This window comes from Mixophyes fleayi, chromosome 5, assembly GCF_038048845.1.
Source record: "Mixophyes fleayi isolate aMixFle1 chromosome 5, aMixFle1.hap1, whole genome shotgun sequence".
NCBI lineage: Eukaryota > Metazoa > Chordata > Amphibia > Anura > Limnodynastidae > Mixophyes > Mixophyes fleayi.
Window position 1 is genome coordinate 249,728,387 of NC_134406.1, and position 17,804 is coordinate 249,746,190.

Genomic DNA, 17,804 nt, shown 5'->3' on the forward strand with positions numbered 1-17,804 from the left:
TAAATGCTGCTCCTTATACACTAGCTAATTATTGCACAGTTAAGGGATTTGAATATGCAGATGCACACTCCGCTGAAGATGCTGCAGAACCGCTTGCAAAATCCAACTGAATCCGAAGATAATAATGAGGTGCATGCATAGTTATAAATGATAATTAGAAATGTTAGTGGATTTAGGTTTGCGATTTAGGTTTGCGTTTAGTTTATTCGCAGGCGTGTAATTTGTCTGCGTCTTAAGGTCATAGGTGGAATGAGAAACAGAAGAAGGACATTGATGTATGTGCTGTGACATTTTACATACAGGGTTGCAGTGATTTGTGTGTTGATAATGCACTCATTCCTCACAAACGCTTACCTCAGTTGTGGTTCCAATATCAGCAGATGGGCTGCATGTACTGGTATCCTGTGGTGCTGTGCCGACACTGCTCCTGATGGGTGAGCTGGGAGCGGCTGAAGAGTCAAAGTACACGGAGGACTGGTGTAAGGTGCCCCTTCTCTGCATTCTCTCCCACACTGAGCTCATGGTGTCCGTTATCTGGTACAGCAACTCCACCTAGAATCCAGAGGCATATAAACATGTGGGTTACTGTTAAAATGTCATTAGCAGAAAACTAATGTTTGTAATTTAATAATGGGGAGGAGGCTTCTCCATCTTACATGATTCTGGAATGGGGAAGTAGATGGGAGAGTGAAAAGAAGACTAAATATTCATAGATCTGAGAGACTGTCTGTAGGCCAAGTGCCAGAAATGCTTTATGCAGCTTGGCAATTTCAAATATGACAAGTGATATCACTGAAAGATTGAAGGGGCATGCTTTACGATTTCACCTTTTTGATCTATTTAAGTATCTGTTTAGTCACTGACTACAGTTTGAGTTTCTTTCTATAAAGTAAATATTTAAAAATTTAAACAAACTTAACTTGTAGAAAGAGCTACAGTGGAAAGTTCGGGGGCGCGACCTGCATTTGTGCTTAGAGTTCCTTTTTACAACTGTATGACAAAAGAGTACATCATTTTACCCCTACTTCCAATATTAAGTAACAGATGCAAAGCAGACGATATAACACATTGATCTAAAAAGGGATTCCCCACCTTTGCAAAAGTTTAATTTATTAGATAATGCATTGCTTGCTGTTTTTGGATTGGCTTTAAATTGAGAATGCTGTTATATCATCCAGGCAAATATGTTCTTATTTATTTTGAAAAAAGTGTATTGTTTTTTTTATTTTCCATTGTTTCCTTGTTTATAATGCCTATGCAAGTAAAACAAAGTATATATATATATATATATATATATATAAAAATAAATACATATATATACACATATATACACATGCACAAACAAAAGCCCCATCTTAAGTTATTCCCTGTGAATAAAATCACTCAGGTCATGCAGGGATGAAAAACCAGTGGTCATTAATCTAATATTTGCCAAATCAGTTGCACACCTCTCATATTACTATTGTCAAACAAAAATAAACAATTAACCAAAATATGGCATTGATATTAGCTTTAAACAATCCATGCCGGAGGCAGCCATTTTGTGGGTTTAGTCAATATTCACAGTTTATGAATTCTTTCTGACCTATGACCTCGCCGATGCACAAAGACATGGCTCAGACCATAAAATGGCTGCCTTGACTACGTCGGTGATAGATACCTTTGACAGGAAAGCAGACACATAATAATTAGCAACAGATAAAGATATCAAGATTAAACATCATTTAAGATACAAACACACTTTTAAATAATAAACAACTGTGAGAGAGAATCCACGGTAGGAAACAATGCTGGGAGTCAGATCGCGCTGACAAGCTTCTCAAAGAAAACATTTTGGCAAGAAGTTTCATTTTGCAGCAACAGCAAAAGATCACTGGTGGCTTCTGGAGATGAGGCGATTTCAGAATGTAAATATATAAACACATGGCTAGTCAGACTGAGAAGAACGCGTGTATATACTGTCCAGCTCCATATCCCACGGGGAATTGTCATTTCAATATTCACAGAACATAATGTTTAACTTGCACGTTGTTTGACTCAGTTGGGAGATATTTACACAAGCGTTGGTAAATAAGCATTAATCACGGAATGTATATGACAACTTATTTGCCATGCAGTGTATAAAACATGGCTGCACAGAAAAAACTAAAGACACGGTCTGCAAGTAGATCACAGCTGGATGCCATATTCTCCCTGCAGAGGCCATGGGAGTTTTCATATATATATATATGTATGCATATATGTATGTATTTGTAAGACTGCTCAGCCTGGGGACACATGCGGGTTCTCATATCGGCTTCTTATGTGGGCCAAACAGATGCAGAGAAACTAAGGGGTCAATCTTCATTTGATGTTAAACAGCACTTTATTTTTCTTGATTTCTCTAGTCGATGAAAGCTTTCAACACTGGAGAAGCCAGTGTAATTTACATAAAAATGCTCCTCTATTTTCTATAAATTCTCTCTTTGTTTTTCTAGGTGTAGGCTGAGCAGAGCACTACCATCTATCGGCAGCAGCACTTCAATTCTGAACTGCAGTGACAGAACAGTCACAAACACAAAAATAAATTTCCATCTGGAAGCCCAAAAAGGATGAACAGTCTGTATGAGAAATGTGATTTTGCTAAGCTGACGCCATCTTATGGCCTTATAGCCATTTTGTTCTCTTATAGCTTAATGACAGATTAGATACAGCTAGTTTGTAGGAGTTATTCATTGTTTGCAATAAACTGCCCATGACCTTGAATATAGTAGAACAGTTGATAAACCAACTCCCCCCTGGGGAGTATTCCTGTGTGAAAATTAGAGAATGTAGCAACATCTGTGTAAAGGGAACATGAGTGGTTAAAACCTTTTGGGGTGTAGTTTTCTGTAATAAGTGATTTTTGCTATATAGATATGGACTTGTAACTAATAAAGCAGAGCTAATTGTACACGCAAACCATGTAGTGTATTTAATTCTCTCCAGCTGATGAGCTCATAACTGATAAACAATCTGATTTAGATTTGACACTGTATGAATATGGGGTTCTGTCATTTGCACTGAAAATGAGTTTGGAATAATAAAAAAAACAAATTCTCTATTGCTGTTTATAGTTTCAGGAGCTCCTCCACAAAGGAATTGTGAGTAGAGATATGCAAATGGCCACCTTTTTACAGGAGTTCTCTGCAATATTTCTAGTGTACATACACAGTGGTATATTTAGTAAACTGTGGGTTTGAAAAAGTGGAGATGTTTCCTATAGCAACCAATCAGATTATATCTGTCAAACTTGTAGAATGTACTAAATAAATAACTAGAATCTGATTGGCTGCTATAGGCAACTTCTACACTTTTTCAAACCAGCAGTTTAGTAAATATACCCCACAGAGTGAGATCAGGGCCGGATTTACCACTATGCAACCTAGGCACTTGCCTAGGGCCCAGCGGTCCCCAGAGGGCCCTCCCAGGGCTGGCGGTGAGACCAACCTTTAAAAATGGGCCACTACTTATGGGACAGTGCTATGTGCTTGCCAGCCAGGCCCTGAATAAGGCTATATGTTATGCTAAAAACTATAGTGCTATGGATTTTTTCATGGAGGGGGCCCCAAACCAGTATCTTGCCTAGGGCCCCATGAGGTCTAAATCTGGCTCTGAGTGAGATAGAGGAGTTTAATTCCAATACTTATTTATAAAGATCTCAAATGTACAAGACTGAATTGTAGACCGTTATCATCATATTTCTATTACACTTGACAAAAAGGATCATTTAATAAACGGCAATAAAGTTAAAATCCCTCCTATCTGCTTGATATATCAACAAATGGTTTATTGCACTTAAGTGATCAGCCAATCAAGAGCCATTTTTCTCAAATCCACTGCGCTGATGTTAATAACAGCTTCTCAGGGACACAGGATTTCAATTGACTGTATAACTCAATTAGTTCATATTATATATAAAATAAAATGGATTCTGTTACATGTCTTAAGCAATGCAGCTGACTGGAAAAGTTGGGGCTTTTTCACTTTGTATTGTACCTCACATGGTGTGCACACAGGTTTTTCACAAGTAAAGTATTCCGACAACTGTGGCATTATTGTAAAACATTGATGATATGATAAATGTCTAGGCATCTGATTGGAAACCTGCTGACCCGCACTATGCCAATCAAAAGTGTTGCTCCTTGATAAACAAAACATTCCAAATTATGCAGAGGAATAAAAACAACTGCAATGTTTTATTTGAAAAGGGGTCATTCCACATCCCAACACACAAAGTAAATAAGTAGGTGTTAGCCCATTCTTACTTAATAGATTGTGATTAAAGACACTTAAAATATTAATACGTAGACTCATTACCCACATAAGTAATGCTGCAAAAGTGTTAATTGCTAGGGAATGGAAGAAGCAGCCTCCCCCCACACCCCCAATAGAGAGCCTTTGCCAAACCGCATATGGTGTGCCTCTTCCATGGAATATCTATCCAACTTACTTAACAATAGGGTATCCTGAGTTCCATGATACTTGGACCCTTTGGTACCAATACCATGATTCCACCCAGCCGGGAACCATTGCAGCATTCAATACATCGAGCTTTCTCTCTGTCAAAAATCCCTGTCCTTTCCCTCCTCTCCCCCCTATACACACATATATTTGTCCCCCCATGAATGTACTGAATGCAGCAGGATTTCAGAGGCAGGATATCAAATCGAAAACATAAAAACATTTACTAGAATGGAAAAGATAACAATGGTAGCAACGGATTTCCTTGGGTGTAAATACACCATACATTATGTTCAATTGCAACTTTGCATTTTTTTATATATACATAATATATATACCAAACGTTTGGAATCACCAAGAAATTGCTTGTTTTTTTTATTTTTATTTTTTATTTTTATGAAAGCAATAACTTGACTGAAATTATAGTCCATACACTAACAATGTCATAACTTATTATCTTTATTTTGTATAATTGTTTCATTCATCAATCTTTACATTCAAAGAATCCTCCATTTGCAGACATTTGGCATCTAGCTGTCAGCTTTTGAGATATTTTGGGTGAAATTTGTACCTACAACTTCTGTAGCTCTTCCCAGAGGTGTGAATGGCTTGTGGGGCATTTTTTCCTGAGTTTACGGTCAAGGTCATCCCACAAAAGCTCAATAGGGTTTAGTTCTGGTCAGTCCATCAAAGACAGTACTCTGATTCCCCGTTTCTTTACAAATAGGTTGAACATAGCTCAGACATATGCTTAGGATCGTTGTCCTGCTGTAGGCTGAAATGTGCACCAATCAAGTGCTGACCACAGGTGATGAGATAACGTTGTAAAATATCATGGTTATCTTTCTGGCTATTCCTTGCACCTTACCAGCACCAACACAGCCTCATACCATTACATCTCCTCCTCCATGCTTGTCAGAAGGCATTGTGCCCTCCTCCAGAATCCTTCATTTGCTCTACGTCTCACATATGTTCTCCTCCTCGAACCAAACACCTCCAACATAGACTCATCCGTCCATAATATTCCTTTCCAGTCATCCACCGTCCAGTGTCTGTGTTCTTTATCTGATTAAAACTTTTCCTATTTATCAGTTTCCCAGAGTCTTGTTTCTCAAACTGCAGACTGATGTACTTATCCTATTGTGCAGTTATGCATCTGGGTCCTTAACTTTATCTATCCTGGGTACATCCAGTTTGCTTTTGTCACTCAACACATTAGTGGAAACCTTTGTATGAAACATTCAGTTTTTTACTGACAGACGGAATAGCCTTTATTTCTCAAAACAACAACAGACTGACGTGTTTCTCGAGAAAGCTATTTTGTTTTGCACATATTTGAACCCAGAATTTATTGAGGTCCCTTTTTTCTCTCAGGGAATCTTATTTATTATTATGAGGATTCTTTCCCCTCTTTGTAGGTAGCCACGCATTAAGGTTGTTTCTTCCTCGTCCCCTCTGTCCCGGGCCCCTGACTGTTCCCCTCTCACCGCACACTGCTCCTCAACTGATCCTGGTATCGCTACTCGGGGTCCTATTACCAGGGCCACACATTCAGTCACTGGGAAGTGTGAATAGCAATGCCAGAAGTAATTTAATGGTACAGTGATTTAAAAAAAGACCCAAAAAACAGCTCTTTCCCGTAGAGGCATTGACTTCATAAGTCCTCTGAAGGTGTCCTGTGGTATCTGGCACAAAGACATTAGCAGCAGATCCTTTAAGTTCTGTAAGTTGTGAGGTGGGGCCTCCATGGTTTGGACTTGTTTTTCCAGCACATCCCACAGATACACTATCAGATTGTGATCTGGGGAAATAAGAGTTCAACCTTGAACTCTTTGCCATGTTCCTCAAGCCATTCCTGAACAATTTTTGCTTTTTGAGCGAATTATTCTGCTGAAAGAGGACGTCATTAGGGAATACCGTTGCCATGAAGGGGTGTACTTGGTCTGCAACAATATTTAGGTAGGTGGCACGTGTCAAAGTAACATCAACATAAATGCAAGGACCCATGGATTCCCAGCAGAACATTGCCAAGAACCTCCGCCAGCTTGCCTTCTTCACATAGTACATCCTGGTGCCATTTCTTACCCAGGTAAATGACGAACATGCACCTGGATTTCCACAAGATATAAAAGAAAATGTGATTTATCAGATCAGGCCACCTTCTTTCATTGCTTCATGATCCAGTAGTGGTGCTCTCGTGCCCATTTTAGGCACTTTCTGCAGTGGATAGGGGTCAGCATGGGGACTCTGACCGGTCTGCAGCTACACAGATAACTGCGATGCACTGTCTGTTCTGACACCTTTCTAGCTTTGCCAGCATTAACTTTTTCAGCAATTTGTGCTACAGTAGCTCTTCTGTGGGATTGAAGCAGATGGGTTAGAGCCTTCACACTCCACGTGTCTCAATGATCCGTGTGCGCCATTGACCCAGTCGCTGGTTCACCACGGTTGTCCTTCCTTGGACCACTTTTGGTAGGTTATAACCACTGCATACCGGGAACACACTACAAGACCTGACGTCTTGAGGATGCTCTGACCCAGTCTAGCCATCACAATTTGGCCCTTATCAAAGTCGCTCAGATCCTTACGCTTGCCCATTTCTCCTGCTTCCAACACATCAACTTTAAGAACTGACTGTTCTTGCTGCATAATATATCCAACCCCTTGACAGGTGCCATTGTAACGAGATAATATTATTCACTTCACTTGTCAGAGGTTTTAATGTAGTGGCTGATCGGTGTATACACACACACACACACACACACATAAACATATATGCTAGAATGGCAGATGTAAATCCTGCCCAAGCATAGTCTACAAACTATATTGTAGACGTGTGTAGTTTACATAAAATGTCTATGTATTTAGTAGGTTACCAGGGCACCCGATGGTGAAACTTTTAACTCATCTTTTGAACATTGTTTTGTGTGATTTCCAGCTTCATTTATTCTTCCCCTAAATACAGAGGTGTTAAATTACAGTACTAGGATGGGCTGGAAAATATCTTAATCTTGATGTACAGCAATTATATATTAATGACACCTCCAAACCCAGAATTGCATAATTGCTGTACATCAAGTTATCAAGTTTAAGATATTTTTGCAACCCATCAACCCATCCTAGTACTGTAATTATAATAATATATGTGTGTGTGTATCTCTGTAAAGTGCCAATATATAGTATAAGACTCACATATATCAAGAGGCTACACTACAACAATTAAAAGGATCTAAGCAAAACAGATAATCACCAGGAAAGTCCTCGTTCCACAATATAGGTAGAGCCATGAGACAGTAATGACATGTAACAATTGTACTGTGAAATTGCATTCAGATTCCTGCAAACAAAGGGGTGAAGAGAATGAAGAGCAGTAGAGCCCCCTACCCCCCCCCAACCCTCCTGCCCCCCTCACTGCTGACCATCATCGTGTTCTGACGGCTGCACTTCCTTCACACACATTGTTTGAACACTGCTACATACATTCCCACAAATAGTGGAGCAATTAAATTAATTCCCAAATTAGTGTGAGGTCTCCCTTGTTCTTTGCTTGGCAGCACTTCTGACACCCGCTGGTGCCGATTTAATTGTTATTAGTTGCAGTAACTAAACCAGCTCTGTTCCGCACAGTACTGTAAGATCTGTCAATCTCGCCAGCTGTACACACAGTAGTTTTTTGTTGTTTTTTTTTTTTTTTTTTTTAAATTTAAAAAGGGGGGAAAAAAGTTTAGTAATATTATAACTGTCAAATCCTTGGCAGCAGTATAATTAACATGTTACACCATGCTAAGCTTGCTCACAACGTATGAAAAATCATATCAATTTAACAGAGTTCATGATTTCCAGTAATTATAACTGTCAGGCATGACGTCATTTATACAAAACTGAAGTATAAAGGAGCTGTAAACATTATACCAATACTTTATTTAATCCCCCACATCTCATTCTAAGTATCGTTCTGTCACCACACAACGGGGGCTCATTCAGAGGTCTGCTTAAGGAAACACTTCCCCCATACTAAGCTGCCACCGTCTTGGGTACATATGTGTAAGTGACCTCGTATAGGGCGGACAGAGGGAATTTCCAACCAACCCAGAGGGCATGGCTGTGGGCAAGAGAAGCTTGGCAGGATAGTTCTGATGGGCTCTTGTAGTGGCATATAAGCAGCGGCACACTTTCCTAAACCTGGTCCTTAAAATTTGGTTTGATGACAAAGATTATTATGTAAACAAAAGATATTTCCTTCCAGTGGAGTAACACAGAAAAAAAATGTTTTAAAACTGCACATGAGAATCTTCTATTCTTATAAAATGCCACAAGTAATAAGCTCACTGCAAGCTGCCATGATTACACTACCGTGCAAAAGTCTTTGGCCAAACCTTATTTGTTTACATATATTGCTCTATGTTAATGAATATCAACTTTATTTGCTCCCTAACCTCATTATCATGATTAGAATCAAGACTTTAGGGCTTTACTTCAAATATACTTTACTTAATGTACCATATTATTTGTATACACAAGTGTAATTCATTTTCATCACAGTCCCAAGAGTTTATTGACATGGGAAAGTACGTAATTGTGAGCTGGTCGTTAATAAATCTGATTTATTTTATTCAATAATATTTTTAATCTAAAACATATTTTTATGAATTAAATATTTTATATCTTACCTTTTTTACAGTGTTAAAATCAATAATAATAACCATAACTTTTCCAAGATGAAAAAAAGGCTTGAATATTCACTTGAACTGTGTGGCAACATTCAAACTCTTTCTGAAGAAGGCTATATACTTATCGGCAAATTGCAGAACAACTACAAATTGAACTGTCTAGTGTAACTTATAGATTAGCTTGATACAAAAAACAAGAGATGTTCACTGACCCCCGTGTTTTGGATCTGGATTAACTTTGTGTTTTGGTTCCCTATTTTTTTTCTAAAATCCCTATTTATTTTTTTTGCTAAAATCACATAATTTGGCTCTTTTTTTGGTCCTACACTATTATTAACCTCAATAACAATAATTTCCAGTCATTTCCAGTCAATTTTTGTCATGGGACAAGAACATTGCTACCCCTCTTGTTTCTGTGTCAGCTATGGCACTGAGCAATGTCACTGGAGACTGGGGAGTGACAAGAACACTGCTACCCCTGTTTCTGTGTCAGCTATGGCACTGAGCAATGTCACTGGAGACTGGGGAGTGACAAGAACACTGCTACCCCTGTTTCTGTGTCAGCTATGGCACTGAGCAATGTCACTGGAGACTGGGGAGTGACAAGAACACTGCTACCCCTGTTTCTGTGTCAGCTATGGCACTGAGCAATGTCACTGGAGACTGGGGAGTGACAAGAACACTGCTACCCCTGTTTCTGTGTCAGCTATGGCACTGAGCAATGTCACTGGAGACTGGAGAGTGACAAGAACACTGCTACCCCTGTTTCTGTGTCAGCTATGGCACTGAGCAATGTCACTAGAGACTGGGGAGTGACAAGAACACTGCTATCCCTCCTGTTTCTGTGTCAGCTATGGCACTGAGCAATGTCACTGGAGACTGGAAAGTGACAAGAACACTGCTACCCAGTGAGCAATGACACTAGATCTCCCAGGGGGGAGGTATGTCATTCACCGGACTGTGAGTGCCATTTCCCGTGTGTTCAGGAACCGTGGCCGTCCGCCATCCTGAGGGTCTGCGCATGTGCAGCCGTTATCAAGCCTTCAATACCTTTTGCTTTTAATTGATTGGATGATCAGGCAACCCTCCCTATTTAAACCACCTGTGATCATTACCTGGTTGCCTGATCTTGGAGTCTCATTCCCCATGAGCCTCTGAAGCTGTTCCTGTGTTCCTCGTGTATTCAGATTCTGCTGATTCCTGTTTACTGCTATTGTGGTTGCCAGACCACTTCAACTCTCCTGTGTTCATCGTGCCTGCACTCAGCTGATTCCTATCCGCTGCCTCCGTTACTACTACAGAGTTCCTGCTCACTTCAACTCTCCTGTGTTCATCGTGCCTGCACTCAGCTGATTCCTATCCGCTGCCTCCGTTACTACTACAGAGTTCCTGCTCACTTCAACTCTCCTGTGTTCATCGTGTCAGCTCTCCGCTGCCTCCGTTACCCCTACTACTGGATATCAGACCGCCTCAACTCTCCCGTGTTCATCATGTTTCCAGTTTCACTTACTACTGCTTCCTGAGTATTGCTTCTTTGATTCTGGATTACCTGCCGTGCGCTGCACCAACCTGATTACCACTTCCACCCTCCAGTGGTCTCTCCTCCTGCCGGCCTTCAGGTATCCCTGCACGTCGCTCTGACAGCCTGCTCTCCTGAACCGCGGTATGCATACTTTCCATTGACTTTGCTTTTGTATTTCATATCCATCTGGACTGAGTTGTGTTCTTCTCCAGAGCCTCCTATCCACTGAAGCTATGGTTACCATTGACTTTGTTTTCTATTGCCTGGATTGCTATTGAGACTTTGTATACTTCAAGCAGCGCTGGTCAGTTATTGTTGTATTGTGGATATCATCGTGGGATCAAGTTCTGTGTGCCCCGTGTATACTCTGCTTTACATTCATCTCCTCGTGCCCCTCCTCACATATATATAGCAGTGGTACAACTTGCTGACGCAGACCACTGACTCCTGTTCCCTGTGACACCAGTTTCAAGTATCCTCTCACATAGCAGTGGTACAACTTGCTACACGCAGACCACTGACTCTTACTACCTCCTCGCTACTCCTGGACATTCCTCCTCACTATAGCAGTGGTACAACTTGCTATACGCAGACCACTGACTCTCCTCACATTTCCTTGTCCATCTGGTTCCTCGTGTACAGTCATCTACTCATTACCAGTTGCTGCTAGTCATAGACTTTCCTTGAGCATTCTCTCACCATCTGCTGTTTCTCCTGTTCCGTTGTCACCCTGCTACCAGAGAACCATAATACCAGCTATATTACTCTGGTAAGTCCATCATCTGGTGATATCCTGGGCAAAGACTCCTAGTGCCCGTGACAAGGTACTTATGGAATCCAAAACCCGCGAGATGCGATGACGCAACTATGACGTTTTGCCTTGATTCAGATCCGAGGATGTGCGAAAGTACCAATCCGGCTCGCAAGCCTACTCAGATACACTAAGTTCGGGTGGGTTCGGTTTTACGAAAACCGAGCCCAACCATCTCTAAAAGAAACAGGTATAAACGTGACTAAAAAAAACAATCTGAACGACCCAAGTGTACATCAAAAATGGAAGAAAAATATATTATCTTAATGAGTAATCGAAATCGAAGACTCCCAACAACTGCAATCAAAGAAGAACTCAATAAAATTATACAAACTCCAGTATCAGTTAAAGACGTCTGCATAATTTAGGCCTAAATGGTCACATAGCTTGCAGAAATCCATTGCTGAGGTCTGTAAATAAATTAAAACGACTTTGAAGGGCCAAATAACACTGGTATTGGACACTGGATCAATGGAAGAGAGTATTTTGGATCAACCAGTCCAAATTTGAACTTTTTGGAACCAGAGGACATAGTTAAACATGGTGGTGGTCATGTCATGATTTGGGGTGGTTGTCGAGGAGGAAAGTTTGAAGATTTAGTACAAATAACAAACTATGCATAAGAAATTAAATTACAGTATTTTAGAACATCACGCTGTACCAAGTGCAACTCGAAATGTTGATAAGGTGTTCATCATGCAACAAGATAACGTCCCTAAGCACACATCTAAACTGTGTATTAATTATTTGAAAAGTAAAGAAAAGCAGAAAGTTCTACAAATTATGACATTTCTGATCTCAATCCCATTGACAAACTCTGGGATGAATTAGACAGAAAAATGTGTGTAATAGCTACAATAAATAATAAAAACTTATCGGTATGTCTAAACGAAGCCTGGAAACACAACTTCCCAAACTTTATAAACATCGAATGCCCAAATTATGTGACGCAGTGATACGCGCAAAAGGAGGACAAATTGATGAAAGCCAAATTTAACCTGTAATTTATGTTATACTATAAAATTATAAATCATTTTGATAATGTTTAGTTACAATATCATGTAAAACATTATTATGAATAAATATTTCCCTTATTTCTTATTTTCCTTGCCCAAAAGACTTTTGTACGCTAGTGTGTATTTCGCTATGTGAGCGGTATATAGATTTAAAAAAACAAAGCAAAAAAACAAACAAAGTAAAATCTGGGTATGTTCAGTGTAGATTAATATTGATTGATTGGTCCAAATCACTACTGTGAAAGAGCAAATTCATTGGGGGTCATGATCAGGTCCAAAATATGTAACGGAGAGCGGGCAAAACCTCTGCTTGTAGACTATGCACAAGGATGTCATAAAACTAAAACATGCATAAATAAGCCAATAAAAATGTTGCTGTTAGAGTGTAATTAGAAACTGAAAAATAGCAGTCTATTCCAAACCCTGTTTAGCTATCTTGTACAGAAAAAAGTTTGCATATCATATTTGCACACATTTTATTATCTTAAAATGTTGGATTGCTTTAAATCATGAGGGACACATTTTAGGGAACATCTTTCCTATAAAAGCAGCACACAATGAGCTGCAGTGTTTCACAGATGACACAGGTGCAGGGGAGAAGACTGATACAGTGTAAGACACTCAATACCTCTGTGTGTGTTGGAACAGTTGTGAGTTCCCAGTGGTTACTGTCAGAATAGAGTTTTGACAGAATGTTACAATGATTCTGTTAAAATATACTGCACACGATGACCCTGTATAATACAATATATTCCTAACCCTGTCTGTAGAGACTTGTGTCTGAATCTGTATATGCAAAGAGTAACCATTTAGGCCACAGTTAAAGTATACTTGATATTTCTCCAGTATCATCTGTATAATCTGCACTTACACGGGAACAACAATATTTATATAACAATGTTCCTCACAAAAGGGCATAGCTAGGGTATGTAGCTATGTCTATATTACTGAACACGTTCTGCTCTATGTTGTGGTTGGGGTATAATGAGGAAGAAGGAATAAAAATGATAGGAGGAATTTCATGAGAAACACTTTTAGCCAAATTCTACTGCAGAAACATATAGGGCCTGATTCATTAAGGGACGTAAACGGAGATTTTGTGCATATAATCTGCCAAATTACTCTGGGCATGCCCAGAACTGGACAATACGCCACAGAACACTGCCAGGTTTAATTCACTTTGAGTGCAAAGGACACTTACTACAGCCTACGATTCCAGGGAGAGAACAGAATGGGGAAGGGGCACAGGCTAAGGGCATGACAATCACGAGCGCAAGCAGCAGGGGAAATTTGGCACATTTTAGCCTGGGGGCAAGACTCGACTCAGCTGCCTATTAGTACCATTTTAAAGGGAAAAATATACAAGTAGCCCAGTGACCCTGCCCAAGGTGGCCCACTATGAAACCGGCCCGCCCCCCCCTGCCCATTCTGCCCCTGGCAAGCAGTAGCGTACGATTCACAATCTCGACATCTCTCAGGTACTTGTTTCTCAGCCGTATCTCATGCACCAGGTCTGGTCTAACTGCTAATTACTAGTGATGACGGCTGTGTACTCTAGAACATGTGTTTGCAATCAGGAGCAAAATGTATTTTATGCACAGTGGACATTAAGTTCATCCTAATAAATGTGTGTCATATATTCTTGCTATGGGCCTTCATCTGGATTCTATGTTGGGTTTTGGCTGCCTCTCTGGGTCATGTGGCTCCTTCTTTAATCCCTTTATCGCTTCTAAAAGCCTTCTTTCGAATCTTGTGTGTCATTATCATTCCACAATACAACAGCTTGTACATATTGGAGGACAGGGTCTCAGAAGCAGTGGAGGGGCATGAAAAAGGGTGCGACTACAGATCTGAAAAATGACAGAGCAGGCAAAGGGTTAATATGCCTTTTAAAAAGGCATATACTTATTAATCTGATTGTGATTGCAATATCCCAAACGCACAAACATGGAGAGTTGCTCAAAACAAACTGCTGCGGAGGCTTGGATTGTCAATGAATGTAACAAGGACAACAGCACCTCATTTCACCATAGACAGCTGTTTCGATCGTATTATAAATATAAGTCTATAATTTGAATTGTTCTATAGAACATTAGCATCACATTCTCTTTACACTTCACAAAGGAGACGTAATACGAATGGCCCACCATAAAGGCCGTCACAGCTAAGCAGAAAACAGACTTCAAAAGTGAACCCACACACACTGCCATTTAAAAAGAACACAAACACAAAGCAAAGTCAGGTCACATTCTGTGTCCCCCAGCACCTTTCCATCCCACTCTCCTATGATGTATTCCAGACTCTCATAACTGCTTTCCGCCTTCCAATCAGAACTTCATGTAGCGTGAAAGAGCACCAGGGTGTGAACCCGACTGCAGGAATTTTTATTGTTGTTTAGCACGTGTATCCACAAGTCAGCACTGCCATGCGTCAGGATGCACACAAAACCCTACATCTGCTACTTATTTCATCCCATCAGCAAGAGATGGGGCTGCTGGAACACTGAGGAACCAGCTCAAGCTACAAAAGCCCTCAAACATATCAAAGCGAAGAGGACTCCAGCTCTGCAAAGCCTCTCATTGCTTCCACAACGAAAGGGTTAAGGGACACACCGAGCAACGAAAATGATTTTACATTAGACATATTTTGTGTCTTTCCTTATGAAGATACAGTAAAATTGTAAACTAACTAAAAAAATAAAGGGTGGTCCTTCCCTGCCTTAGTTATTATTGTTGTGCAGAAATGTTATCTGACATAGGGCAAAATATTAGTTTTTCTACTATGAACTGACAGTGTTGTGTTTGTCTAATGGGAACAGTTCAATCCAGAAGCAAACAGCAGTAAACAAAGTATAATCTAACACAGCTGAAGAGAGAATTATTCTGTACAGATCATGCACAGATCGGGCTGACTCTGCACAGATTAGATGAGCAGATAAAAGTGCTCAGATCGCTACTTAAATTTCAAGGATATGCATCATTTATATTAGCCGAGGTGTAATACAGTTACCAATCCCTTGTCCTAAACAGGGACGCATCATTTGTGTATTGTACTTAAAGAGTAGATTAAACTGTTCGCCAGATTGAGAAACCATTTGTGCTATTGTTCCATTAAGGCTGCCTAATATTTTACATGCTGAGCAGAAAACCTTATCCTGCACTAATGAGCTCCAATAAAGTAAAGACGATTTCCTTGCGCAGACCTATGCGGAGCTCTGACTATCAATGGACCTGGCTACGCCCAGAACAATGTCTATCCCACCCCCAACATCATCACCCATATCCCTAGGCATTAGACCCATGCCGCAAAGCTACTGCACTGTGGGAGGGTTATTAATCCTCAATTTACATTTTCAACACAGCTTTTGGAAGAGATAAAAAAGATGAGTATAAGAAAGGAAACAATGGTGGTTTAATCCAGCAGTAACGTTCATTAATATCGGATTACAGCCGCTGTCTATATAATGTACTTGTTGAAGAAATCCAGCTACATTTATGTATATTACTTATTGCACAAGAAAGACATACAATTTAAAGAGACATACAATGTAAAGACACATACAATCAGTTTAAATCATAATAATAATAATAATAATTAATCTGCTAACCTGTGGATTTGAGCACTTTATTTCTAGCGGTTCAAGGTCAACGTGCAGACAGACGACAAAGGAGTGACCAGCCTCAGGCCCAGCAGAGGGCAGTGTGTGTGACGTGACCGCCAGCGTGGACGTGCAGCCCATGGGCTCTACTAAGCTTAGTATGACTTGATGCTCCAGGAGAGTGTAGACACTGAAGTGATGGAGACTTATGGTCCAAGGAAACGCAACTCCTAAATGGAAGAGGAAAAACAGTCAGCAGTTAGTAGTCCGCTAAGTGGTAATATACACTTGTTATAAACATTACACTTATTTGCTTTTCAGTGCAACATTCAATGAACATTATCCCAAAAATATTTTATTTATTCTATCCAATGTTTAATATATATATATATATGTTCAGTTATATCACATTTCTAACAAAAGAAAACAGCACAAGAAGCACTCACTAAAATGCACAACACAGAGTAAAGAAAAATAATAATGTCGCTTTATTCACTGACAACAAAACACATAAAGGCACAAATTGAACGTTATATTAAAACCAATGGTTCCTCAATAAACGCTGAGATAAATCTAACAAATCAAACCTATCCCATAAAACCAGATTAAGTATATCGCCATGATAAGTTCCTGTCATTTCTGTACGTGTGTGAATGCCACCACTGATGCTTTTGTGAAATCAGACTACATTTAAGACGTAGCTGTTATTTAAATGTGTATAACCTCTTTTCATGAACACATGTGTAACTTGAATTATTGCAAACATTGCACATACTTTTAAACACATGGTATGGTCTGTCAACAAGGATCAGATCAACATAAGTATAGAAGAAAGTCTTCTAGAAAAGGATACTATATGTAGTGTATTAGAGACAATTTAGAGTATAGAGACTACACAGGTTGCAAGCTCTGCGGGACAGAGATCTCTTTCACTGTTGTATGGAGTCTTTATTGCATTAATTTATTTTTTCTTCTGATCCAGATTAAATGTTTTCTATTTCTCTGCAGTGGCTCATCTGCTGTTATTACACATAAATGCATTTAACAATATTTATCATTTGAGGCTAGCATGAAATCCTGAAAGAAAAGCTACACCTAAAAATGTTATTTAATGAACTAAAACACATAATAAAATGCACTGCTTAGCTGTACTATAACTTTCCTTTGAAGCTCTTCTTAAAAAGTGAAGTGTGACGGGTTACTCTTCTCACTTCTTCAGGAACAGACACATCCTAGAGCATTTAGTCAAAGGCTAAACAGTTACTGGAACAGTGCAAACACATCAACAAGCAAGGTGAACAATGCTCATTTATACTGAATATTTTCTTAACATTTACACTGCTATGCTGCTGCTAATCCAGCAACGTGAACATAGTCCAGATCAAAGCACTGAAACCTGTGATCATTGCACCTTCTGTGCATCACTCTCTCTCCGCTCGCCAGATTGATGCAAGATAGAGAAGCTCACCCAACATGAGGAGTGAGGCAGCACAGTGGCCTAGTGGTTAGCACTTCTGCCTCACAGCACTGGGGTCATGAGTTCAAATCCCGACCATGGCCTTATCTGTGAGGAGTTTGTATGTTCTCCCTGTGTTTGCGTGGGTTTCCTCCGGATGCTCCGGTTTCCTCCCACACTCCAAAAACCTACTGGTAGGTTAATTAGCTGCTATCAAAATTGACCCTAGTTTCTCTCTCTGTGTGTGTA

The 17,804-nt window shown here is 39.9% G+C and overlaps 1 protein-coding gene across 5 annotated transcripts in view; it reads right to left on the reverse strand.

The window, feature by feature from the left end:
- The window catches only part of VPS13B (vacuolar protein sorting 13 homolog B), a 718,815-nt gene that overhangs the window by 335,319 nt on the left and 365,692 nt on the right, over positions 1-17,804 (reverse strand). For all 5 annotated transcript variants that reach the window (XM_075213864.1, XM_075213863.1, XM_075213867.1 and 2 more), the window contains exons 24-25: positions 16,109-16,329; positions 355-552 (exon numbers count right to left, since the gene is read on the reverse strand). In XM_075213864.1, the coding sequence (XP_075069965.1) occupies positions 355-552; positions 16,109-16,329 (419 nt within the window). The remainder of the gene's footprint in view (positions 1-354; positions 553-16,108; positions 16,330-17,804) is intronic.